Source organism: Strongylocentrotus purpuratus, unplaced genomic scaffold, assembly GCF_000002235.5.
Source record: "Strongylocentrotus purpuratus isolate Spur 01 unplaced genomic scaffold, Spur_5.0 spur5_contig_853, whole genome shotgun sequence".
In the NCBI taxonomy this organism is placed as follows: domain Eukaryota; kingdom Metazoa; phylum Echinodermata; class Echinoidea; order Camarodonta; family Strongylocentrotidae; genus Strongylocentrotus; species Strongylocentrotus purpuratus.
Window position 1 is genome coordinate 434869 of NW_022145561.1, and position 27984 is coordinate 462852.

Here is a 27984-nt window from a genome sequence, read left to right on the forward strand (position 1 = left end):
AGAATATAATATATTTATTTAAACAAAGAAAGAAACGAATGAATTATCACCATCTTTATAATATACTAGCCTATTAAATGCTTATGTGACATATATATCATTATTGCTTTGCTAAAAAGTGATTCAAATTAAATATTGACCTTCTCGTACCTGGTTAATCGTTATTAATATTATCATTAAAATGAATATGTTCATAGCAGATCTATTCCATGATCCTAGCTCTTCAGATCTGGAATATCAATATAGAATTGCGATAATTCAGGGTCATTAAATTCTGACAATATTATCTAGAAAAATTAGAAGTATAATGCTAAAAGAAATCTTATAATATTTGCAGGTTATTATGAAACAAAACTGTCAATGTAAATACATAAAAGTAAACAGTGACTTACATTTTACCATAGAGAATGTTACCTTGAACAATCTTCATTGTTTAAAAAACACAATTTAATTTCTCATTGTAGTATTAATGTAAAATACCCGGATGTATTTAAAGAAAATTGTAATCATTACAACAAAGTCATACTCTCGAGACTGAGGCAAAGTTATACATTTATTTCAGATACAGAGCAATAGTGGGATAAATTTCAGTGAAATTCAAAAAGTCTTTTTTTCTTGATGAACGCAGTTGAACAGCTTCTGGAAAAATCTTGTCAGCTTCACTGTAAAAGAAAATAGATATTAGAAACATTATGCAATAAAGTCAGCGAACAGACACTATATCGAGTAAAATAACAACATGACAATATACGTTTATGATGCAGCATTTGAATGATTTTCATTTCAGACAGTCACCATTCATAGCTTATTTGTGATTTTTTAATTGCTGTCGAATCATTGATGATGACTATAATTTAAGTGAAGCATAACAATAGCATGCAGATGAACGCATATGTCTATTTGTCTTTTTATAGAAGAATTTTCCAAATTAAAAATTACTGAGACTTTGCGCTAGTTACGAATTTTAGACATCGATGATTTCTTAAATTTTCTCCCAAATTAATGGAAAAGGGCATTTTTCATTTGGGGTTTCTTTACACTTCATTTACCTTGTCATCACCTGACGAAAGTGTTCCCTCAATGACTGCACCAGGGGCGTTTCACAAAGCCTTTTTTTTAAATGACAAATGACACAAATCAGTGACAAATCTGCTGATAACCAATCAGAAGCAAGGATTTCAGTAGCTTATAACAAAAACTGTCATTTGTCACGGATTACAAGTTTTGTGAAACGCCCCCAGGTTGCGCCACTATGACCGACCCTATCCACTCTAACAAAGAAGAAATGGTACCCACCTGAGGTAGACTTGACCCACTCTTGTTTGAGTTTGTACCTCGGGTGATAGAAGGCGAAGTAAACGGGTAGACCCGTCAGGACGGCAGCAATGCCGATTGCTTTATTCAAGGGGTCCAAGTAGAATGCAAGAACTGCTATGAAGATTTGGCAAGACATGTAGAAAAAAACCAATACTAGGGGCACCTAAAATAGAATTTGTATAATTGTATAAATTAAAAAAAAAATAATAATAATTTGTATAAAATAAATTTGTACTGCTAACTAAAAAAATGTTACATTCTGGAAAATAGTAATTCTGATAATAATTTCTGAAATATTATACTGTATTATATATCTCTCTCTAGAAAGCTAGCCATCTGATTGGTCGAAATTGGAGTCGTGATTTTGGCCATTCCCGTAAAGAAACGAACAATGTCAGTACCGGTCAATAGTCCATGAGTGAGATTCTCGCAAGATTCCGGGTACCGGGAAAATAGTAAAATTTTGCTGCGATCCCCATTGGATTACGTGTTAAAACTTAGTTTGTGCGAGCGCGGCTACCATACAGTGCTTTTTTCTGCGATTCATTTAGTCGCTACAGTTTAGGTTTTTTAATTGCACACAGCGCAGACGACCGCCGATCTTGATTGCAGGCTTACATATTATCTTCGATTTTTCTTTAGTTTCTAAATTTTATTTTATGTCCAAAGAAGGTAAAAATGGCTGAAGCGACTTTTCTTAGATTTGAACTTCTTGATGATGATCAATTACAAGACTTGATTAATTCTGCGGACAGCAAGAACACCAACAATTTCGTGAAATTCTCCGTAAAAATATTCGAAGACTACCTGCAAGTTGTCAACACAGACCTCGATAGCGTAAACAAACTTCCGAATTCGGAGCTGGACAACGTACTCCAAAGGTTTTACGCTGGTGCTAGACTAGCCTTTAGACAAGGCCTCATGTATTACAGACGCCGAGCGACTAAAAAGAGACAGTTCGCGAAAACCGAGTGAACGCCAGAGCGAGTGATTTGGAGGTTTAATAATAATAATAATAGTTAGTTCTTATATAGCGCTTTTCAAGACCGAAGGCCCTCTCAAAGCGCTTTACAGATTTATATAATATTACCCCGGTCATCGGATTCAGGCTTACCCGCACACAATGCATGCACATTCTCCACTCCCTGGGGAGCATTCCAGCCAGGCGTCATTTTTACAAGCGCACACTTGCTAATCTAAGCACATTAGCTTTCGCATCCTACCGGGTACCCATTTAACACACCTGGGTGGAGAGTGGCAAATGTAGATCAATGTCTTGCCAAAGGACATTAGTGCCGCGGCGGGATTCGAACCGCGGACCTTGTGATCCACAGTCCAGTGACATATCCACTCGTCCACGACACCTCTATGGAGTTTTATGGATTTGTATGACAAAAGTTGCTGTTTGAGTTAACTGCAGGGGTTAACTAGTAAATACTCCTGCTTTTCCTATTCTACTGGGGCAAATTCTGCTTTCCCTTATGTTCAACTGGAGCACAGTTTCAAATTGATGCTGATTTTTAAATGCGAAGACCCCATGCCCGGCCCCCCATTCCGGGAACCTAGGGACCGCATGCTTGTTCCCAAAATCTCCGGCTCGTATCAAAATAAAAAAAAAGGTCTACCCGTATTGACTTTACACACCGGACTTATCGGCTGAAAGGGGGGGGGGTGCTGTGAACACGCATATGCGTAACCTAAATAACACTGAGCGGGGGGGGGGGGGGGCGGGACCCCAGGATTCTATTGATTACTTCTGCTTTTACTGTTCTACTGGAGCACAGTCTGCATGTGAAGACCACATGATTGGTAAGTCGCCCATGACTATTCTGTGACCTTTTTTTCTTTTTACAGTACCGGGATATAAAAGATATAATGACTGCTGTAATATTCAAGGATTAGCTGTTTTATAGGCTCTCGGGGACGTTGTATCTTGCTATCACCCCTCGGCGCGCCTAGGGGTGATATCAGGATGTAACGTCCACTTGAGCCTATAAAACAACTATTCCTCTCATAGCAGTCATTATACACTGTTGTTCATAAAGGTCGAATAATTATTTTGACCCCAATTTATGGAATTATTTTGACAATAATTTATTCCTAATAGATCGAAATAATAGTATACATTCTCAGATTTTATTGAATAATAATTTTCGAGTGTTTGTTTTGCGTGACTGCTAAATCATGTGTGTGCTACTTTCCTAACCAACTAAGGGACCTAAGCCCTTAAGTCATAACTGACAGTAATGAGAATTAATGCCTCACAAAAGGGCATTAACATTGCTGATCGACACGGTTTTGATCCTGGGGCCTCAAAGTAACGAGGCCATTGCTTAGCCACTGGATCATGACTGAACGCAGCGGGGGCTAGGGTACGTCGCCGCCCCCACAAATACAAAAAAACAAAACAAAGAAAATGCAATAAATTATCAATAATGCATTGCATTTTCCCCTGGTCCCCAACAGGAAAAATCCCTTTGTAGGGCGATGTATTATAGTTCAAGGCATGCCCACATAGAGGATTTTATCTTGGCGGGCTTATGGGAGTCGACCTAAACTGGAAGGGGCGCATAAACGAATCCTAATAATTATGTGTCCTAATAGAGGCGAAGAAAAAATTGGAAGTAGTATCCCCTATCGCGGGGTCCGCCATTGATACAACACATCAGAAATAATTCCTTTCAGGGCAGGATCGTGACTGCATGTCTGCTTACCTTGACCGTTCTCTCCCGATCCGGATACTTCCATCGGTAATAGGGCACTATGGCAATCGTTATCGTGTCAAAGATGTTTTCAACGAAGCCCACGTAAGCGATGATAGTGAAGATATCGTCTTCGACCAGGTAGATGAGCCCGATGAGGGTGACGAAGGTCGCAGGGATAGGGGTGTAGTAGTTGACGTTGAGCATGGCTGCGATCTCAGGTAGCACGCCCTCTCGAGCCAAGGCGAAGAGTTGTCTGATTGTAGAGGGCAAAGAATAATAGTTTTCATAAAATGAGGTCCGTGCATATTTTATGAATATGTTGCATATCTAGGGCAACAAAACAATCTTAAAGGTTCAACTTTAGTTATGATTTAAAAGTTAAGAATACCGACACTGTAGATGTAAACGGTAGGCCATAGCGATTATGTATTAATTTAACAAATAATAATCCTTCTCTCTCTTTTCCTATTTTATATTCTTTCTCTTTCTTTACTTCCGTTTCTTCCGTTGCTCTCTCTTCCCCCTTGTTTTTTTTTACTAAGCCGCCAAAAATGGGAAGGGGAGGTGGATCCGCCACTGCATTGTAGAGTTCAAACCTTTGGAAAATTGATGCACAATAAGGCTTTCGATATTGCACTGAGTTGATTTTGAAAATCCTCGGGATATAATGGCAGAGAGTCATCGAAAGAGATAGTGACAAAGATTAAAAGAGGAGACAGCAGACTATACCTCCCACGTTTGTAGATATTAGAGTTCAGAGCACCCATGGCCGACATAGAAACGAAGAACCAAATAAGCCAAGACCAGCTACCCAACGCTTTCACGCTGTAGTCCTGTCAATGGCAAATGGAGAAAGAAAAAAAAAATACTCCATCAATCTGAGTTAAAATAAAGAGAGTGAACACTACATGACATTATTATTAATTATATACGATATACGATAAGTTTGAGATGAGATCACGTATATCTCAGGACATTGGTGTATGCGTGTGTGTGTGTGGGGGGGGGGGAGGGATTCAACCGGGAACATAGGGATGGTATATGCTATACTTACTGCAGCAATAGCTGAAGAACTAAGCACTTCCTCTGGTGATAGAAGAGTGAAGTAAGCGATGTTGGTCAGCACATAGATGATGATGATGGTTGCCATAGAGATGACTAAACTAAGAGGAATGTTTCTGGAAGATAATAAGATAATAAGAGAGGATGTGTCGTAATACAGTGGTTCATTCACTTGACTCTCATTCCAAGGGCCTAGGGTTCGAATCCCAGCCCGGTACTAACGTTCTTTGGTAAGACACCAGTCCGCATTTGTCACTCTTAACCAAGGTGTAAATGGGTACATGGCATTGCTGTTGAAATAATGATTACAGGGCCCTAATATATATATATAAGGATGAACAGCATTGATGCTGATGAAGATTCCTTTGGTAAACAAAATTACTATCATCATCATTATCATTGTTATTATCATTATCATTGGTATTATCATCATTATCATTGGTATTATCATTATCATTGTTATTATCATTATCATTGGTATTATCATTATCATTGGTATTATCATCATTATCATTGTTGTTATCATCATTATTATTATTATTATTTACTATTGTTATTATTATTATTATTATTATTATTACTACTACTACTACTACCTATACCACTAATACTACTATTATTACCACCGTAATCATCATTATCATTATTATTATCATGAATATTACTGTAACGCCAGTGGAAACCAAATTTCTATGTAACTTGTTTGCAAAGACCAAATAAAATATTTTGTATCTTGTATCTTATATCTTGTATTAATACCAACATCATAACCCTTTGCTTACGGGAACCGGGTGGTCCCTATGTTAAGCCTATGGGGCCTATACAATTCAGTAGTCAATAGGCCTTAAAGATAGTATGTCCCTTTTGCAGCCAACATCAAATTCTGTAGAACTTTGCAGGAATTATGAATATGTCATGTATGTCCTACAGGTATCTGTGAAATTTAAATATTAGCAGAGTCTTAATGTTCAAATTATGCAAGGAAACCTGTTTACTTGCTAGACTTCACGTTCAGACACTATTGAGTGGCTGACTGGCTTTTTTTTGTCATCTTTGGTAATGTATACATAAAATGAGCTGTAAAGGGTACATGAGCATTTGCCTACATCAATAACCCACTTCTTGTAATGGCCAAAAATAAACTGATTGAATCTTTGCGCAGCATAAAACGTACGACCATTCGGCACAATGGTCTGAAAATCAGACTATTACTTACTGGCTCTATAGCTCTTAAGTCGATTCAACAACTAATAGTCGTTAGTTTCCCACTTTAAGACATTTTCAAGCCCCCCCCCCCCCTTTTTGTAAGGGAAGTTCTGAATTAGTATTATCTTCCACATGCCGTTGGAATTGAACATTAATTCATTTTGGGGGGCCTGCACATACGACATAGTACATTTAAGTTGAATAAGATGGTCTCATTAACCATGATAGCCAAACTGTCTAGGGCCCTTCAACTATATTCAGCGGGGCTTCCCTTGAAAAGGCGCTCAATCATTCAACTCATTTCTTCCTACATGGAACCGATTTAATTCACTAGGGTGGAGAGTGGCAACTGCAGATTCATATCTTGCCAAAAGAGAATAGTAACGTGGCAGCTATAGGAAAACAATAATGGGGAGGGGTGGGGTAATATTACATGCCATGTGATTATTTTCTGCTATTAAAAGTGTCATTTACATCTATTTATCATTATTGGAAAAAAAATGTTCATGATGTTCCAATGATTATCTCACCTTTTAGGTTGTTTTATTTCTTCTGTCAAAGCGGCCACGGTATCCCTGAAAATAAAATAAAATAAATTACAACAACAACAAATTGATTTAATATACAATAGTTCATGTATCTATGTTTATTTATATATTGGATGTATTGAGTTCATTAAACTTATTAAAACATCATTCTGTTCATAAACATATAAATTACAACTCATGGTAATATTAAACAAGCGATAAGGTATACATTATTAGAAAATGTACGTACAGATAGCTGAGAAAAGATATAAGCACTCATGAAACATCCTTTTTCCTTGTGAAAAATACTGTAAATGTCAAATGTAAAATATACAAATAAAATTTGTTCGTCGCCTCACTGCTGAAAGACCATTACAGCCATTTACAGTGCATTGCTTTTAATAGTGCCCTTTTTGTAGTGATGTGACCCCGGTGGGGTCACTCCCCTGCAAAGAGTGACACGTATGACCGTTACCACCAATGCATATAACCCCCTTTTGCGGTCAATTTCAAGGACATTTTGTGAAATTTAACCCCCTTTTTTACGTCAAAACAAGGACAAAATCGTACTTTGGAATACCCCTATTTATGAGATTGTAAGGACACTTTCGCAAATTTACTCCTATTTTACCATATTTCAAGGACAAGACTCGGCTGCGAGAATTTTTCTTCCCGGTTTTCTCTTTTCTCTTCCCGGTTTTCTCTTTTCTCTTCCCGGTTTTCTCTTTTCCCTTTTTCCTGACCCCTATTTATCAATTTCGGGGACACCTGTGCCCCCTATTTTCTTTATTTCGAGGAATATTTTGTCCGCGGACATTGCTTGAAATTGACCCCTTTTTCCGCGATTTTGGTAACGGTCATGCGGTCCGGAAGTCACATTGAGTGACCCCACCAGGGATGTGACCTTTTGGTATCCAATCCAATCAAATTAAAAAGACATTTGATATAGCGCCTTTTCCTTGCATGCAGTTACAAAGCGCTGCACACACGCTCCACAATGTTTGGGTCACTTAAAAACAAAAGTTAGACACTTCTCATCATTAAAGTTGTTACAAATCTTACCAACCCCCGTAGGCAAACCCTCCTGCATAGAAGGCCATAGGTAGGAGCTTTATACTAGGGCTACCAGTAGTGAATGCGTTAGCCAAGTAAGTCGTGTGACCTGTAATAGAAACAAAGAAGGTGGCCTATTTAGCCCATTACAAGACTAAATATTATTTAGTTCAGTTGCTGTTTGTGGCGTATCTAAAAGGGGAAAAGGGAACAGGGGCACTTTGAAACAGGGGCAATTGAAAGGGGGCGTAACAAATGCAAAGAGAAAGAGAAAGGGATGAAAAGGAAGATAAATCACGGTCCAAAAGGCATGTGTTGAAGAAGAAGTGCATAGAAAGCTACTTATGTCCGAAATTGGAAACTCCGCTTCTCAGTCATAGGCGTACAAGAAGAAAAAGGGGGGGGGGGGGGGGTTCCCCGAAGATATTTTAGATATCCAATTATTCGGGCAGTAAGGTATATGCGGTTATACTTTTTTTTACCTTAGCTAGTGACTTTGGATGATGAAATAAAAGGTTAAACAAAAATGTTAAAGAAGAGAGAGAGAGAGAGAGAGAGAGAGGAAGAGAGAGAGAGAGAGAGACAGAGAGAGAGAGGAAGAGAGAGAGAGAGAGAGAGGAAGAGTCACGACTTACCAGTAGCGATGTTATACATGCCGGTGACGATGATGATTATAAGCCCGATGGTCTTGGTGATCGTAAAGAACCCAGCAAAGCGAGTAGGTCCTTTGACGCTCACACAGTTTATTCCAACAAGGAACACTTTTATCAAAGTAGGATAAGATCGAAATTGTGTGTAAAAAATGTATGTAAAATAATTAAATAGACGTAATATCTCTGACTTGCATGTCTTATTCCCTTTTCTTCCTTTATATGCCCTCTTTTTTATATCCCCTATGGCTTATGTCTCCATCTTCTGTACTGTTTTTCTCAGTTTAAAGTGAACTATCTGTCGGAAGAACAAATATTGAGAAATTGGATCCGTCAACCCTCTCTCAATTTCGAATCAATATATCTTATTTATTCAATTATTTATCTTAAATTCATTAATTTATCAATTAATTCATTTATTTGCTTTTCAGAGTTTTTCTGTCGAAATTTGTCCTCCCCCTCCCCCCCCCCCCCCCCCCTCCCCACACGCCCTCGATAACACAACCCAGGTCCCGCCCGCCCCTGCAGCACACAGCGTTACTCACATACGACACAGATGCCCAATAATCGTACGGCGAGGATGGGCGGACCCGAGCAGGGGAAGAACGGAGTGAGTAGGTACTCGGGGATGATGACAGCGACGACAGCCGAACCAGAGGTCAGGAAAAAGATGATGATCCAGACCTTTAGGAAGGCGACCGCGGGACCGTAGGCATCGTGGAGGAAAGTCAGTTCCCCTGCGATGTAATAGAAGGTGTACGGGTAAAACCAGTGGCGTACGCAGGATTTTTTTTTCAAGGAGGGTGCTTGAAAATTGAAAAATCGATATTTCGCTCAGTGGGGAGGGGGGGGGGGGAAGGGTAGTGAGCAATATAAATATTTGCCTCCCGTAATTTGAAAATCGCATTTTTTTTTTTTTTTTTTTTTTTTGGGGGGGGGGGGGGTAAAGTAAAGAGCCATATGTGCCCTCTCCCTAATGAAACAAAATATGGGTAAATTACACTAGATGGAGTCATCAAATAGATCATATGCTTGTACCTCTTTAGTAGCCCCTCCCTGATTGATGTTGCACTCCCCCCCCCCCCTTTCACTAGCGTAATTGGTGAAAGGGGGCATAATTCTGCCCCTCCTGGCAGAATTTCAACAGTGATAAAGAAATGTAGCAACTCTTTATAACCTAGTAACAGTTTGCAGGTTAGGAAATTAATGAAATGACAATTCATTTCGAGCGATGCCCCCCCCCCCACCCTATCACAAACAAAGGGCCTTGAAAGTACATTTCTTATGAGCCAGAAGGCAGAAGGGCTTTAACTCATGAGGTTTGTTGTGGTAATGGCGGTGGTGGCGGTGTTGCAGTTGTTATTTTGCAAAGACTGGCTTCTAAATACTTACCTCCAGACTTTTTGATCATGACGGCCAGCTCGGCATAGACGAATCCCCCGCAGGTCTGGATAACACCGCAAACTACCCAGAAGATGAGGGCTAGCCCTACCGACCCACCGGTACCCCGCAGGATCCCCGCAGGCGAGATGAAGATGCCCGTGCCGATGACACTCCCGATCTATTAAAAAGTCAGGGGTCAAATCAAGGTCAAAGGTTAGATGGGTCATGCCTGTTGCACACGAGGCGTTATGTTGCTGACGTAGCACTGCGTCACCGACCGAGGCGATGTTTGATGCCCCATGGTCAGTCTCTGTTAATTCTTCAGTTCATTATAGACATTTAAATATAATACAAAGCATTTCAAAGATAAAATACAAAGTACATTAAATTAATTCACACAAAACATGAAGAATTAAAGGGACCATCATGAAAAACATATTGAGGCTTTACAGATTGATGGTCCCAGATAATTGGCAAGTAATAATATAAATATTTCGGCGAAAGAGAAAAGGTAAGGAAAAACAAAAGTGTTGGGGTTTTCATGTTAGCAATAATGTCAGTCTGAAGAAAATAAATATTGGGGCGTAGGTAAATAAATTGAACTATTTCTTACCGTATGCCACACACAACCCCATAGACCAAGATGTCTTGGGATGGCGACTTTAGAATCAGTCGAATCGACATCAGTCGAATCGCCAGAGGTCGAGTTGTCATCTCCTGGCTGTGGCGGATTGATAGACCTAAAATAGCGACAACAAACAAATTCTTTTTGATAATGACTGCGTTTTTGAGGATAATAATAATAATATTTAATTTTTATATAGCGCTTAATACAAGTGTCTCGAAGCGCTTTACAAATATACTATTAACCCGGTCATTGGATTCAGGATTTAACATCGACATATTCCTTGTGGTACCATCCTGGAAGTTCATCGTCTTTTTTTTTTTTTTTAAGAAATGAATTTTAAGTTTTGTGTATAAGCAAGCCATTTTGTTCCTGTTGGTTTAACTTTGTTAAGCGCAGATTCTTCAGTTTATAATGTAATTCACATTATTACTTTAACGACTTGATAAACAGGCATATTTCCTTATAACAAAAAACAGGGTTGATCCATAAGCAAATTGTAAGTGACTTTGGTTGCGTTTATCTAGCAAATTTTTGGCTAGAATCAGGTTTCTCAAACGTCTTTCAGGCAAATTTAGAAGTAGATAAACGCAAAGCCTTTTTCAAACGTCTTTAGATATGGGCATATCTAAAGACGCAAAAAGGTGCGTTTTGAATGTGACATACAGCCAGAATCACGTTTCTGAGAGATCGATAAACGCAAAGCTGTTTTGAACCTCACATACAAATATGATCACCCAGGTGTTGTGTACAAGCATACGTGTGAAGTTGACCTCCGAGAAACTGTCTGCTTCCCGGGTCAAAACAGCTGGGCAGACACAAGGCCTTTATTTTGAATCGTGAAGGGTCGATAAACGCGACATCCCGCAAATCACGATCGTATAGTGGGGTACGATATGTACATATCTAGTGGCAAGCCTAGATAAACGCACTCCTAGTAAAATATAGTACTAGTAAAGTTACCGGGGGAATAAGACGGAAATGGGAATGAGATTGCATTGTAGAGCCAGGGTATATTCAAGTAACGGTATTGGTCAACTGAGTAATATTATTGCATATATATATATCATTACTAATACATGTTTAATTTAGATTTCGAAGAGAACTGATTACTAATCACGCCTATCTATTCAGTTAGATAATAAAATAAAACATACTTTGCAAAATATGAATTAAGATCTTTCAATGTAGAGACCGCAAAGCAAACTGGAGGGCGTATAAAGCAACTACCCCCATCATATGTGCAATCAATCTGAATGGGGATAATATTGATTAGTTTATAGATATACTATACTGATGAGCCTAACGTAAGATAAAGAATATTGTAAATCGGATACTCACGTTCGAGAAGAAATAGACATCTGAAGGGTGAATTGTAGTATTAATCGTCGCAATCCCCTTTTTTCTTTAGTTAACCAACCGAACACAATTATTTTGTTGCTATTTCAACAAAATGCTTATGATTTTAGTTGTTATACACAATATTCGCATAAACCCCCTATCATCCACAAACTAGAGCTAAATGACCGAACGGAACTTGAGTTGTAAAGAAAAACAATTGATTAGTTCAAGTTTGTGATTTTTGACACTTTTAAACGGATTTGGCAACGGAAACAAGCACTGAGGTAAAGTACAGTAGAGAGAAAGCCTATACAAAATGTCGGGATGACTAATCTGGGGAACGGGGAGGGTATTAACAATTACAAATTAAATGATTTATATAATAATATGAGGTCAAGGGTACAAGATAAGTAATTGAGTTGGTATTTAGTTGAAGTAGAAGAACAGGTGCAAAATTAGTCAATAAATACAAATGGGGGACATGCGCAAGGCAAAATGTATCAAGAAGAATACGGAAGAACATATTACGGGAAATTTAAAAGTAAAAAAGGGGTAGCTTTCTTAAAAAGAAAGTAATGATAATTAGAAGGAAACTACGAGGACTCTGACGAGAGAAGGACAACAAAAAGAAGAAAAAAGGATGTGGGGTATATTTAGTTTAGGCCTATTACTTTAAGGCTCGAGAGTTTCTATCAATTTTCATTGAGAAGAAAGGGGCACATTTATCGATACATCCCCTGTTATGATGAATTATGAAGGCATACACCGTTTTATATACCACACCAGTGATTAGGGGTGCAACTGCCCCAATGTAACCCAGGAGCGACGCCTTGGTCAAGGTTGTTCTAAACTACGTATAGGAAGTACTTCAGTGATATGATAAGCTTTAGGTCAAGGTCAACCGAGAAGGTCAATCATGGTGTCATGAAAGTACTCTTTAACATGGACAGTTCCATGGACAGTTCTGGGACATGTTTAACTGGGGGGGGGGGGGGGTAAACTACACATTTCGGTGCCTGATCATACATCGATATTTTGAGTCACTAAATGTAACTTTAAAAGGTAGCCTTCTGGGGCAAATCATGGGGAAGGAGCCGTTGACCACCTGCCCCCCCCCCAACCCCCACCCCCTGAAACACCGCCGTTGACTTTATTATGGCAGCCCATACAAGTCATTTTACTCGGTAGGGCTCTTGCTTTATACTCCTGGACTTTTTACCTTTGAGTCTGCAGTCAAGAATCTAAAACATGAAATTAGATTGTAGTACTGTGAACGACGGAATTGTCAGGAATACGACCGACTACCACAGATCATTAACTCTGGCTTTTAAAGAGCCCTGGACCCGCCATCGGTATTGTATCTATTTATGAGCATGATGTTCAAGATTACAATTATTGTGTGACATTAAAATATACAATCGCTAACTGGAGCCAACAAAATATACCGCTAGTATACTATGAAAATAATGATACATGATAAAACTTTGGCATTTGTTCGGCGCAGTCAATCTGAGTACGGAAAATTTATACAACTTTATTGAATGGTATGAAAATACTAAAATTAGACAATATCCCCATTGGACCTTCCATGTCAAATTGTATGTTTGTCATGGACCGACTCTAATCTACTTCATATTGGCATAGCACTTTTAGATATTTGATAACTGGACATCGAGAGAGAGGGATATGACAATACATCTACAAATATTCTCTCTCTCTCTCTCTCTCTCTCTCTCTCTCTCTCTCTCTCTCTCCCTCTCTCTCTCTCACACACACGCACACACGCACACACCCAAACACACACACACACCCACACTTTTTTTTCTCTCTCTCTACATATCTCTCTCTTTTTCTGTCCCTCTCTCTTCTTTAATTTGTTATCCAATGTATACATTCTTTTAGAATGAGCCTATCTGTTTGGATTGAAATCAATAAGGTTTGAATTTGAATTTGAATTCTTTACGGGGGGGGGGGTAGGATATAAAGTGTTTACTTTTCACCTTTTATGATTTGTTCCCATTTAATTAGGGAATACCACCACCGCTTTCCGTTTGACCATGACAAAGCTTAACACTCAGAAATAAAGGTATGAAGAATATAATATTTTTATTTAAACAAAGAAAGAAACGAAAGAATGATCACCATTTTTATAATATACTAGCCTATTAATGCGAATGTGACATATGTATTATTATTGCTTTGCTAAAAAAGTGATTCAAATTAAATATTGACCTTCTCGTACCTGATTAATCGTTATCATCATTAAACGATGAATATGTTCATAGCAGATCTTTTCCATAATACTTGCTCTTCTGAGCTGAAATATCAACATTGAATTGCGATAATTCAGGTTCATGAAATTCTGAAAATATTTTCTAGAAGTATTAAAAGTATAATACTAAAAGAAATCTTAGAATATTTGCAGGTTATTGTGATTAAAAACTGTCAATTATTTTAGATACAGAGGAATTTATTAATAGTGGGCTGAATTTCAATGGAATTCAAAAAGTCTTTTTTTCTTGATGAATGCAGTTGAACAGCTTCTGGAAAAATCTTGTCAGCTTCACTGTAAAAGAAAATAAAAGGAAATAATTTGTGGTAATGAATGGAGGACGGGTATAAATAGTGACCAATCCAACTAAATCGTAAAATAAAAGGGAAAGAAAAAGTAACATGAGGTGGTGTAGAAGCAGAATAAACTAATAATAATATGTTACTTGGAAAGAAGTGTTTAAGTCTGTTAAGTATACCAATATTTCTTGAGAGGACTTTGCTCGAATAAGTAATGTGGTTTTCCAAGATAAATTACTATCAATATAAAGTCCCAGAAATTTAGTGCAGTCGGCTTGTTCTAGTTCGGTATAATTAAAATTGACATAATTAGGAAGTATTTTTAACGTATAACTAAAAAGCGTATTGTGAGTTTTGTCTATATTTAGTGATAATTTGTTTGAAATACAGTAGGCTTGCGGGTGCACCATGTGAGAGAGAGGGAGGATTGAGGAATCCTGAAAAGGACTCTCGGTAATCTTTCTTGAGGGTGTGTAGTCCTGAAAAGGACTGTTGGTGTAGTCTTGAAAAAGACTGTTGGTTATCTTTCTTAGCTTATAGTTCTAAGGAGAACTATAGCGCTTGGAGAGGATGGGTCGCGGGAGTGGCTCGACGTTTCGAACAGGTTGACTATCCGTCGTCACTCCAGGTGATCGGCATCGTTTTTGGATTTCAAAGCTTCGTTAATCACCCTCCACGTACTCTTTATATCGAGTCAGAACAAAATACGCATCACCACCAAGTAGCAAAATGCAGGGGCGGCGGAGCGTCTTCCAATATAGGGGGGGGGGGGCAACAACACAAAAGGGCACTTTTTGGAAAAAGGGCAACTACAAAGGGAAACATTTAACAAAACATAAACCATTTTTAGACATCAGTTTATACCCCTACATCGTCATGGTTGTGATTACACTACCAGGGATGATATCAATATTTGTTTCTTTCTACACGTGGTACAATGTACTGTGGTTTGTGAGGTCCCAGTGCCAAACAATATTATAAAGCAGACAAAAAACAAACCCCATTAAGTATAAGCACAATCTAAAAAAGAAAGAATGAAAGGTTTTTTTATCAGTAACATAATTATAAAATCTGTAAATACAGGCGAGCGTAGCAAGCGCGCTTTAAGGAAAATTAAAGAAAAAGGGGCTCTAAGTCGCTTTAAATTAGGGGTGCATGTTATGGAGAAAGGAAAAATAAGCACTTTAATATCAAAAGGAAAAACGACGGTTATTAGAAAAGAAAAGGGGCACTTTTCCTATGTATAAAGGCGGTTTAAGGGGGAACCTGAAAATTGAAGGCACGGCGACTATCCTCCCCCACCGGGAGTGCCGCTTGGCATAATGGGCAAAAGTAAGAGAATAAAACCCGGAAAATCATGTAATGTCAGCAAAATTTGTAAATCACTGGTATCGAATTAGAAATAAACCACGGTTTGAACTTTATTTGGAGAGTCAACTGCCCCCCCCCCCCCCCCATCAGTACGCCGGTGCCAGTGACCCTTCAATGACTGGACCAGGTTGCGCCAATGACCGAACCCTATCCACTCTAACAAAGAAGAAAATGGTACCCACCTGAAGTAGACTTGACCCACTCTTGTTTGAGTTTGTACCTCGGGTGATAGAAGGCGAAGTAAACCGGAAGACCCGTCAGGACGACAAGAATGCCGATTGATTTCCTAAGGGGGTCCACAATGAATGCAAGAACTGCGACGAAGATGTGGCAACACATGTAGAAAAGAACTAATACTAGGGGTACCTAAAATGGAAATAAAGGGAAACTGAAATCATTCAAAATAATGTGTAATTTTTCTTTAACGCCGGGGCGAAGCGACTCTCACCTCCGTCAAGGAAAACTGCCGACTGAAAAACGTTACATTCCGGGAAATAGTAATTCAGATAATAATTTCCGAAATATTATACTATAAATTAGGGAGTGTGTGTGTGTGTGTGTGGGGGGGGGTGTCTTCTATGTAAAATAAAATACAAGAAAGGGGCACCTGCCGCGCCCTAATCAATCTGCATCTCGGTGGGCTTATGGGAGTCGACCTAAATGGAAGGGGCGCATTCGAATGTTAATAATAATGTATATCACATAAAGAGAGGAAATATATTTGGAAGTAGTTTCCCTACTTCATCGCGGGTTCCATCACTGGTACAACAAATCTGAAACAATTCCTTTTCGTCAGGGTCGTGACTTCTCGCTTTGCTCACCTTGACCAATCTCTCCCGATCCGGGTACTTCCATCGGTAATAGGGCACTATGGCAATCGTCATCGTGTCAAAGATGTTTTCAACGAAGCCCACGTAAGCCATGATAGTGAAGATATCGTCTTCGACCAGGTAGATGAGCCCGATGAGGGTAACGAAGGTCGCAGCGATAGGGGTGTAGTAGTTGACGTTGAGCATGGCCACGATCTCCGGTAGCACGCCCTCTCGAGCCAAGGCGAAGAGTTGCCTAATTATGGAGATCAGATCAGTGCATATTATATGTTTCATATCTAGGGCAACAAAAATAATTTCAAAGGTTTAACTTTAGTTATGATTCAACAGTTACGAGTACCGACACTGTTTATATCAATTATGTCAATGTTCTTAGTGACATCGTATTAAACGGTAGGCTATAGTGTATGAACTTCAAGCCCCACTGCACTACTTATAGCTACTTGCGCCCTCAATGCCTTATCGCTGAATATTGGTCCTCCATGATCCACCCTTTCTTATGTTCATTGAAAGATAACCACCTGTCAGTGACCATGCAGAGAGGTCTAATCCCTCCTGGCCAGACTGGTGCAGAGGGGCTTTGAAGCCTATAGACACGACTGTTTTTTAATATACTTTAGGACGGGAGACTACAAAATGTGGGGCATAATAATAGTTTAATAACGGTAGATCGCAAGAAAAACGATACGTAATTTGTTCTCAAGAAATCAAATTGAAGAGGAATTCTACATGTTTGGTTTATATAATATATCATTACAGCGGCTGATCAAGGGTTTCCCAAAGGGGGGCTGGGGGTGCGGAAAGCATGTTGCGATCGCGTAAAGGCGAGCCCTTCGGGGTGGAGTCCGTCCCAGGCGCTCTCGAGTTTTAGAAACTCCTGCTTCAAGGTAACCGTTTTGAGCGATAGAAACACACAAACATTCTCTCCCACTATTCTACTTTCATCCGTATGGCAAGCCGTTTTAACATTTATTCCCATTTCTTGATATCAAGAATTACCAATGCTTTACAACAAAACAAATCATTTCTTGATAACAAGAATTCATTTCTTGATGTCAAGAAATCAATTCTGATTTATAACGCAAGAGTTGTGCAATACTTTGCGTTCGATTTTTTTTTCTTCATTTTTCCCTCTCTCCCCTTTTCCTCTCTTTTTCTATTTTGCCTTCCGTTCTCTTTTTCTACTCCTTTTTCCTCCGTTGCTCTCACTTCCCTATTTTTAACGCTGCCAAAAGGGGGGGGGGGGGCGATTCGGGCCCCATCTGGATCCGCCACTGCATCGTAATGTTCGAACATTCAAAAATGTGATGCACAATTTGGCTTTCGAAATGGCACTGATATTATTTTTGAACGTCGTTGTGAGATCCAGTGAGGTTTGGAAAATATGATATCCTCAGGATATAATGATTCAAATGATTTTATTTCTCATGCAAAACATAATACAAGAATAATTATATCACAACAAATATGCAATGAAACGATGAATATGATGGAAATAGCACGAGAAAAGATAATGGCAAAGAGGAGAAAGCAGGCTTTACCTCCCACGTTTGTAGATACCAGAGTTCAGAGCGCCCATGGCCGACATAGAAACGAAGAACCAAATAAGCCAAGACCAGCTACCCAACGCTTTAACGCTGTAGTCCTGCAATGGCAAATAAAAAAATAAAAAAATTCTCCATCAATCTTGTTTAAAAAGAGAATGTGAACACCACATGGTAATAAGACAATGGAATTGTTAAACGGTTGCTGTCTGAGATTGGCTCATGTATATCTAAGGAAATTGATAAATCAAAACAAATATTCAGTACTAACTGCACATAATTCAGTTTGAAAGGAAATTCAAAATACTACCACTAAACGTTCATAACTTCATCCGATGCAATCCAGTCAATATGGCGCCATTTCCTCGCAATAACAAAGCGTCTCACAATATACCTCTATGAAAGTGGGCCATGCATAGAATAGAGAAAGAAATCAATTCAAAGGACCTTAAATCTACGATTCCTAGAAAAATAGATTTAAACCAACCAGTGATAAGAAGTATCTTCAGGTGTGCCATTTCAACCCCTTAATGTCTGAAGAAAAGAAAACATTCATACATGAATGCATTCGCTTTAAACTTTTAGCTATTCTGAGTCACTTATCATTTAAAAATATTGTTAGATCATTTTTGTTTGTGTGTGTGTGTGGGGGGGGGGACGGGGGGGGGGGGACGGGAGGAGGGATTCAACCGGGAACATAGGGATGGTATAGGCTATACTTACTGCAGCAATAGCTGAAGAACTAAGCACTTCCTCTGGTGATAGAAGAGTGAAGTAAGCGATGTTGGTCAGCACATAGACGATGATGATGGTTACCATAGAGATGACTAAACTTAGAGGAATGTTTCTGGAAGATAATAAGAGAGGATGTGTCGTAATATAGTGGTTCATTCACTTGAATCTCAATCCAAGGGCCGAGGGTTCGAATCCAAGCCCGGAACTAACGTCCTTTGGTAAGACACCAGTCCGCATTTGCCACTCTCCACCCAGGTGTGAATATGTACCAGGCATTGCTGGGCAAATAATAATTGCAAGGCCCTCGGGAAGAACAGCATCAATGCTGAAGAGTATTAAATAAAGACATTATTATTATTATTATTATTATCATTATCATCATTAATTTCATCAGCATTAGCTATTTTGTTATTATCTTCATCATTATTATCAATATCATAATCATGATATTAGGATGGATAAGATTAGTCTCATTAAACATGGTGTCCTAATTACCTAGGGCCTTTCAGTTACACATATAGCGGAGCTTCCAATGATAAGGTGCGCTGTCACTCAATTAATATCCTCCTACAGGGAGTCGATTGACTTCTCCGGGGTAGAGAGTGGCAACTGCAGATTTGTATCTTGCCAAAGCACAATAGTATTGTGGCAGCGATATCAAAACGATCATGGGGAGGGTGTGGTGGTAATAATACATGCTATGTAATTATTTACTGTAATTAGAAGTGCCATTTACATTTATTTATCTTTTTTTTAAATAAATGTACTTGAAGAAAATGCTCATGATGTTAAAATTATCATCTCACCGTTGAGGTTGTTTTATTTCTTCTGTCAAAGCGGACACGGTATCCCTGAAAAAGATCATTGAATAAATAACAACAACAGCAACAAATTGATTTAATATACATGTAGTTCATGTATCTAGACCAAAATGTTGGATTGTATTTTGTTCATTAAACGTGTTAAACATTCTGTTCAGATACATATACACCATATCTCATAATACTATTGAACACGCGATAAGGTATATATATCAGAAAATGTACATACATATAACTGAGAAAAGATATAAAACACTCCTGAAACACCCTTTTTTTTTCTCGTGAAAAAAACTGTAAAAGTCAAACGTGAAATATGAAAATAAACTTAACTGATTTTATTGTCACCGCACCGCTGTAAGAACATTACAAGCATTGGCAGTGCATGGCTCCAGTGTCCTTTTTGCAGTGAAACGAAATTTTGGTATGATAATAATAATGATAATTTATTCATATACAGCGCATTTTTCATATACATGTTCAAATGCGCTTTACAATGATATTATTAACAGAAGAGGTGAGTTTTGAGATTTAAAAAAAAAAGGTATTGGGAGATTGCTAGTTGCAAAGAATACGGGTAGGTTATTCCACAGTTTGGGAGCAGCAGTTGTAAATGCTCTGTCACTAAGTGTGGGTAGCATCTTAGGAGATGCATGGTTCAGTGTGATGCCTTGAGAGGAGCGAAGGGAGTAGCGGGATGGTTGCGTATAATACTAATATTTCAAATCTTACCAACCCCCGTAGGCCCACGTCCCTGAATAGAAGGCTATAGGTAGGAGCTTTATACTCGGGTTACCAGTACTGAATGCGTTTGCCAAGTAAGTCGTGTAACCTGTAAATACACAAACATAATAAGATATATAGTTTATACCTCTGTTTTACATTACAAGACAAAATATTATTTAGTTTCGATTGCTTTTTGTTGCACCTTATGTGTTGCCTCCCCCTTATGAAAACGTTTGCTTGGATTTGCCTCATTTACATTAGCCACTCACCCCGAAGCCGCCTGACCAAAAGACTTGCGAGAGTGGGCGAAGTGTAATTGAAACTCGCTATTTTGCTCATCTCCAACGTAAAAAGAGACGTTTTTTCGGACAAAAGTACAGAGAAAGTGCATATGTTTTTTTATATTATACTTTTTGAAAGGTTACCAAAGTGACTCCCGGGCACCCCAATGCTGGAAAGAAACGCACTTTTTTGAAAACTTTACTTATTCATGCAAAAAAGGTTATTTGTTGTGCACGCAAGTCAGATTGAGCGGATGGTACAACGTTTCCATATGCATCCCAATAATTTTGAAATAACTAATATTAGGGCAGTGAAGTGGCTTATTTGTAAATGTTGCCTTGGTGTTTCTAGGGGGCAGGGGGCACGTGAACCGGGCGGCACTTGAAGGGGCGCATATAATGCAAAAGAGAGGATGAGGAAAGAGAAAGAAAGAGAAATTATAATCCTCAAGGATTGATTGCCCCAATACAGAGAGTAAATTGTATTAGAAATAGAGTACTGAAGGTTCAAGATGTTAAAAAAACTCAGTCGTTTTGCTCCTTCGTATGTGTTGCTTCAGGATATCGTAATTTTGCACCCCAATATGAATTATAGCGTATAATAGCTAAGTTAATTGACTTTATATATCTCTCTTTAGAAATTTAGCTATGCCTCTCATAGCAGTCAAGATATCTATATTCGGGACTTTTAGATTTGCACGACGAGAACGTGGACTGCTACATGTGAAATCCGTTTAAGGCAATGTGACGTCCTTTTGAAGACTGTCAATACTACTGGGCCAGAAGGGATTAGACCATTCAGCGAGGTCACTGACAGGTGGCTATCTCATTAACTCAGTTCTCAACTAACATAAGAAAAAGAGGATCATGGGGACCAACAGGCACCGATTGGTAAAGATTTCTATATAGAGGGAGCAAGTAGCTACAAGTAGGACAGTGGGGCTTTAAGGCACTGCCAGTCCCTATATTCACTCCAGAGAATGCGTTACTTTTGCGTTAGTTGAAGAAGTTAATAGAAAGCTAGTTTGTCCGAAATGTGCAACTCCACTGCTCCGTTGCATTCATAAGCGTACGAGGTTGGGTGGGGGGGGGGGGGGGGGGGGGGGGGTCTAGACACTCCTCCGAAGTTCTTTAGAGTTCCAACTATTCGGGCAGTAATGTATAAGATCATTTATTTTTATTCTTAGCTAGTGAATTTTGATGACAAAATCGAATGTTCTAGAAAAATAAAGAAAGAGAGAGAAAGAGATAGAGGGGAGAGGTGTGAGGGATAGCGAGAGAGACAGAGAGACAGAGAGACAGACAGAAAGAGAGAGAGAGAGAGAGGAAGAGAGGAAGAGAGAGAGGAAGAGTCACGACTTACCAGCAGCGATGTTATACATGCCGGTGACGATGATAATTATAAGCCCGATGGTCTTGGTGATAGTAAAGAACCCAGCAAAGCGAGTAGGTCCTTTGACGCTCAGACAGTTAATTGCAATTAGGAAAACTTTCATAAAAGTGGGATAACATCAAAATTGTGTGTAAAAATGTATGTAAAACAATTATATAGACGACTTTTTCTTACTTATAATATCTGCTTTATGATTACATTCATTAATCTCTATTCTTTCCATTTTATTTCCCCCTCTTTATTGCCCTTCTCGCTTTTGTCTCTATCTATATTTTCTGCCCTTAAGCATCTTCTATTCTTTTTTATTTTCTTCATTTCCCATTAATTTTTGTTCTTCTGGATCTCGATCGACCCTTCTCGGTTTTTTTTGTTGTGGGGTGGTGGGGGGGGGGGGGTGATTTGTCTGTCTGAAGTTCAAAAGATGGGGAAATGGCTCCGGTAACCCTCCCTAAAATCCAAAATAATTGTATCTATTTATTTATCTGTTTATTTATCAATTCACTTATTTATTCACTTTTTTATCTATTGATTTATTTATTCATCTATTTTTTATATTTAACTATTCATTTATTGATCATGCATTTATTTGTTTATCGTTTATTCATTTATTCATATTTTATTTGTCACCTCCCCCAATAAACGGAACCCTGGTCCCGCCCCTACATCATTATATACAATGACGTCACTCACATACAACACAGATGCCCATGAATCGTACAGCGAGGATGGGCGGACCCGAGCAGGGGAAGAACGGAGTGAGTAGGTACTCGGGGATGATGATGGCCACGATGGCCGAGCCAGCGGTCAGGAAGAAGACGATGATCCAGAGCTTGAGGAAGGCGGCCGCGGGACCGTAGGCATCGTGAATAAAAGTCACTTCCCCTGCAAGGTTAATGTAATAGCAGGTGTATGGGTAAATACGTGAACAGAATCAATCGACTGATTCTTACGGGGAAGGGAGGGGGTGCTATCAGTGGCGTATGCCGACAGAGTCGTGTGCCCCCTCCCGAATACAAAAAAGAAGGATTAATATATTTATTACACTAGATGAAGTCATCAAATGGATCCTAAGCTTGGACCTCTTTAGTAGCCCCGCCCTGATTGATTTTGTACATCTCAACTCCCCGCTAGCGTATATGCAAGGGGGTAATTTGTCCCTCCAGCGATAGCTCAGTCGGTATAGCAGTGGTCTCGTAATCCGGTGACCCGGGTTCTAAACCAAGGCGATGCGCTAGTGTCCTTTGGTAAGGCATTAATCCTCATTACCAGGTCCCTCGCAGAGGACATAAAGCCGTCGGTCATCTGGTTGCTTACAAGCATTTATGCTTTCTTAGCAGTCAGGTAAAACAACCACCACCACCACCACCACATATTTGAAAGGTGAAAAGGAAATGCAGCAAACTCTTTAATATTACCTAACAGTTCGCAAGTAGGGAAATAATTGAAATGCACGAAAAGTAGCCATAGGCGAATTTCAATGACAATCCATTTCGCCCCTCCCCCACCCGTATCGCAAACAAAGGGCACAGAAAAGTTTTTTTTTACTACAGTTACTTGGATCACATTAAGTTGAGACGGTTTGCTCCCAAGGACAAGGTGTGGATACGCCAGTGCCCCCTCTCTATCCATTCCCTCTCCCCTCTTCTATCTTCTTTTTCTAACAACCAGATGAGATACTAATTATATTTCTCATCAGGCTGTCGAGAGCCAGAAGGGCTTTAACTCGAGAAGGGTTGTTGTTTTAGTGGTGGGGGTGGTGTTTTTCTTAGTTATTTTGCGTGGACTTGATGCTATTCTCGCTTTAAGCAGAAACCTCTAAATACTTACCTCCGGACTTTTTGATCATGACGGCCAGCTCGGCATAGACGAATCCCCCGCAGGTCTGGATAACACCGCAAGCTACCCAGAAGATGAGGGCTAGCCCTACCGATCCACCGGTACCCCGCAGGATTCCCGCAGGCGAGATGAAGATGCCCGTGCCGATGACACTCCCGACCTAGTAAAAGATCAGGGGTCAAATCAAGGTCAAAGGTTAGATGGGTCATGCCTGTTGCACACGAGGCGTTATGTTGCTGACGTAGCACTGCGTCACCGACCGAGGCGATGTTTGACGCCCCATGCATGGTAAGTCTCTATTAATTCTTCAGTTCATCAAACATTAAAATATAATACAAATCATTTCGAAGATAAAATATTAAGTACATTAAATTAGTTCACACAAAATATGAAGAATTAAAGGGAACCAATTGCTCATGAGACCAGCAGTGTTGGATCTCACGGGCTTCTGAAGTGTTATCACAGGTTTTGCAAGACCGATCGCCAATGAGACCAGCAATGTTGGTCTCATGGGCCGTCTGACGTATTTTCACAGGTTTTGCGAGACCGTTATCCCATGAGACCGGTATCAACGGTCTCTCTGGCCTTTTAAAGTGTAATCACAGGGTTGCGAGACCGATGGGTTCTTAATTTGTAAATTTCTATAATCTCTTTTGTCGCGATTTAGATCACAATATTTGGGTCCATTGGTGCCGTTCTCGACAGACAAAGGCACGTTATGGTTACCTACTGAGGCAGGGCTATACAAGTGACCTGCCGCCTTTGAAGGGCTTGGGAATGATTGAATTCTCAGCAGTATTCATGCAATGGAAAAATATATGCTATTCATAGTCTTATTTGCAATAGCAAAAATAGAATTAAAGGATTTTCTAGTTTTGGACACACCATACTTTCATGCAGCACGACTATTGTACACGTGATAGGAGGCTTATACAGTGCGTCCCAGAAAAAACGAAACCGAGAAGTATCGATGTTCTATCATAACTTAATCACAACTATAATTAATGAATGATACATATTTGGAAAGCTTAGAGTCTCTTCTTTCATGTGATGCTACTCAGATGATGCATATTTCACGCATGAGTGATTAAAAACAATTTGAAGGAAGTAAACCAAAAAGACATATTGCGGGCGGTATCTGAATTTCGAAGAAAAATTCACATTTCTAGAAAGTTGAGTTTCTGCCCTTTCATATGACACCTCAATCAGGAAAAATGAGCAAGGAATGACAAAGTTCTGTTTGTTTAAAGTAGTGCTTGCATCCATAATTTTATTAAACGAATTCGTTTTCACTGGCTGCCCGCCGTATCAATAAACGAAATTAACAAAAGACTTAACTCCGTTTCGTTGACAATCAGCCGTAGACGAGAGTCTTCATGCATGGCTGATTGTCAACGAAACGGAGTTAAGTCTTTTGTCAAATCTGCTTTTTGCTACGGCAGGCACCCAGTGAAAACAAATTCGTTTAATAAAATTATGGATGCAAGCACTACTTTAAACAAACAGAACTTTGTCATTCCTCGCTCATTTTTCCTGATTGAGGTGTCATATGAAAGGGCAGAAACTCAACTTTCTAGAAATGTGAATTTTTCTTCGAAATTCAGATACCGCCCGCCAAATGTCTTTTTGGTTTCCTTCCTTCAAATTGCTTTTAATCACTCATGCGTGAAATATGCATCATTTGAGTAGCATCAACTGAAAGAGGAGACTCTAAGCTTTCCAAATATGTATCATTTATTAATTATGGTTGTGATTAAGTTATGATAAAACATCGATACTTCTCGGTTTCGTTTTTTCTGGGACGCCCTGTATATATTTCGGCGAAAAAGATAAAGTAAGGTAAAGTAAAGGTGTTGGGGAATTGAATTAGAGATTCATATTAAAAACAACTGATAGCATGTTAATGTTATTTCGACATCGTACAAAAGGTAAATGTAAAATGAAAAAATGGAAACAGTGTAATTATAAGGATAAGCCTAAATGCCTTCACGGGATTAGTGTCTCCACTAATCACGCGATCCCCTAAAATACACCCGTTGAGGGTGTGTTATTTTCTCCGCTGATTGGGGGCGCGACACGGAAGCAGTCCAGGCACTGTACTAGCATGGAGTAGCTCCATGGTGTTGATATGCTGTATACTTTATGTTAACAGACTGATTACAATAGATGTTGGGGCGTGGATTTATAAAATTGAATTATTTCTTACCGTATGCCACACACAACCCCATAGACCAAGATGTCTTGGGATGGCGACTTTAGAATCAGTCGAATCGCCAGAGGTTGAACCGCCAGAAGTTGAGTCGCCATCTTTTGGCTGTGGCGGAACGATAGACCTAAAACAGCGACAAGAAAATATTACTTTCTGACACTGATTAAGGTTTATAGGTATTAACATCGACATATTCTTTATGGTATCATTATCACCATTATCATAACAAAGAACAAAGTCATCGTTGTCGTTATTGGGTTTTAAAAAGAAGAGAAATGAAGTTTAAGATTTTGTACACAAGGAAGAAATTGTATTTTGTTTTTGTTGGGTTTACTCTGTACAGCATTGATTCTTCAGTTTATTGTGTAATTGATATTATGACTGTAGGCATTTTCCCTTAAAATGAAAAACAGGCCTAATTCACAAGCAGATTGTGAGTGATCTAGTAAAATATAGTACTAGTAAATTTGCAAGGCGAATAAGAAATGTAAGAAAAGTTAGAAATGAAATTGCATTGTAAAGCCAGGATATATTGAAGTAATAGTATTGACAAACTAAATAATTGTATGGATATCACAGGTGGATATCATCAATAAAACAGGATGATATTTCGATAGGAACCGCCCATTAATCACGCCTATCTATTCAGTTTTATAAGAAAATAAATGCCGAATATGAAGTAAGATTTTCTAATGTAGAAAACGATAAAGCAAATTCGAAGGCGTAAAAAGCAGGTAATCCCACTATATGGCGAATCAATCTGAGAAGGGATATTTACTGATTATTTTATAGAAGTACTATACTGATGAGCCTTCCGTAAGATAAAGAATTTTGTAAATTAGATACTCACGTTCGAGAACAAACAGACATCTAGAGAGAGAATTGTAGTTCATTCGTCGCAATTAGCCCTTTTTCTAAACAACCGAACAGAACTTGGAAAAGTGTTGCTATTCCAACAAAAATCTAATGATTTTAGTTGTAACACACGATATCCGTATAAACGCCCGATCATCTACAAACTATTAGGCAAAGTGATCGAATTAAAATTTGAGTAAAAAGATGATTAGTTCAAGTTCGATTTTGACACTTTTAAACGGATGCAGTAACGGAAATAATAAGAAGGTAGTTCAGTGAAGCGAAGGCTTATACAAAATACCGGAATTACTAATCTGGGGGGGGGGGGGATGGGAGGGATTATTATGAGGATTAGAAGTGCAAGATACATTTATTGCGTTAATATGATGGGGTTGAAATCAAGTAAAAGGAAAAAACAGGTCAAAAATGAAAATGGGGAACATGCAACAGCGCTCGGCGCAAGACAAATTTAAGAAGAATATGGAAGAGTGTATTCTGGGAAATTTAATATTTAAAAAGGGGTAGCTCTCTCAAAAAGAAAGTAATGCTAATTAGTTGGCAACTACGTTGACATTGACAAAGAGAAGGAAAACAAATTAATCAAAAAATCAACAAAACAAAAAAAGGATGTGGGGTATATTTAGTTCAGGCCAAGTACTTTATGGTTCGAGAGTTTCTATTAATTATCATTAAAGGGCCAGTCCACTCCAACATTACTTACTGTCGATAGAAGCAGCAGATCAGACAAAACAATCAAAAAAGTTTGAGCAAAAACGGATCACTAGTATAAAGGTTATGAATTTTTAATGACATGAAAAACTTTGAAAATCACAAGACAAATTGGCAACTTACTCATGAGTCTGTGGCGCCATTGCCTCGCTATCCACTAATTGTTTTCTTTATATCGATAAAATAAATTTCCCATGTTCCCCTAAGAATCTTATTT

The 27984-nt window shown here is 38.9% G+C and overlaps 1 protein-coding gene across 1 annotated transcript; it reads right to left on the reverse strand.

The window, feature by feature from the left end:
• Positions 1-61: 61 nt before the first annotated feature.
• On the reverse strand, positions 62-27910 carry LOC115918947 (Y+L amino acid transporter 2-like). Its single transcript, XM_030995423.1, has 12 exons — positions 27891-27910; positions 26181-26307; positions 23966-24134; positions 22829-23020; positions 8506-8631; positions 7880-7979; positions 6821-6865; positions 5077-5200; positions 4752-4855; positions 4032-4275; positions 1297-1480; positions 62-662 (listed from the first exon to the last, which is right to left on the reverse strand). The coding sequence occupies exons 1-12, from the start codon at positions 27908-27910 to the stop codon at positions 598-600; spliced, it is 1500 nt and encodes a 499-aa protein (XP_030851283.1). The 3' UTR covers positions 62-597.
• Between the last annotated feature and the right edge of the window lie 74 nt (positions 27911-27984).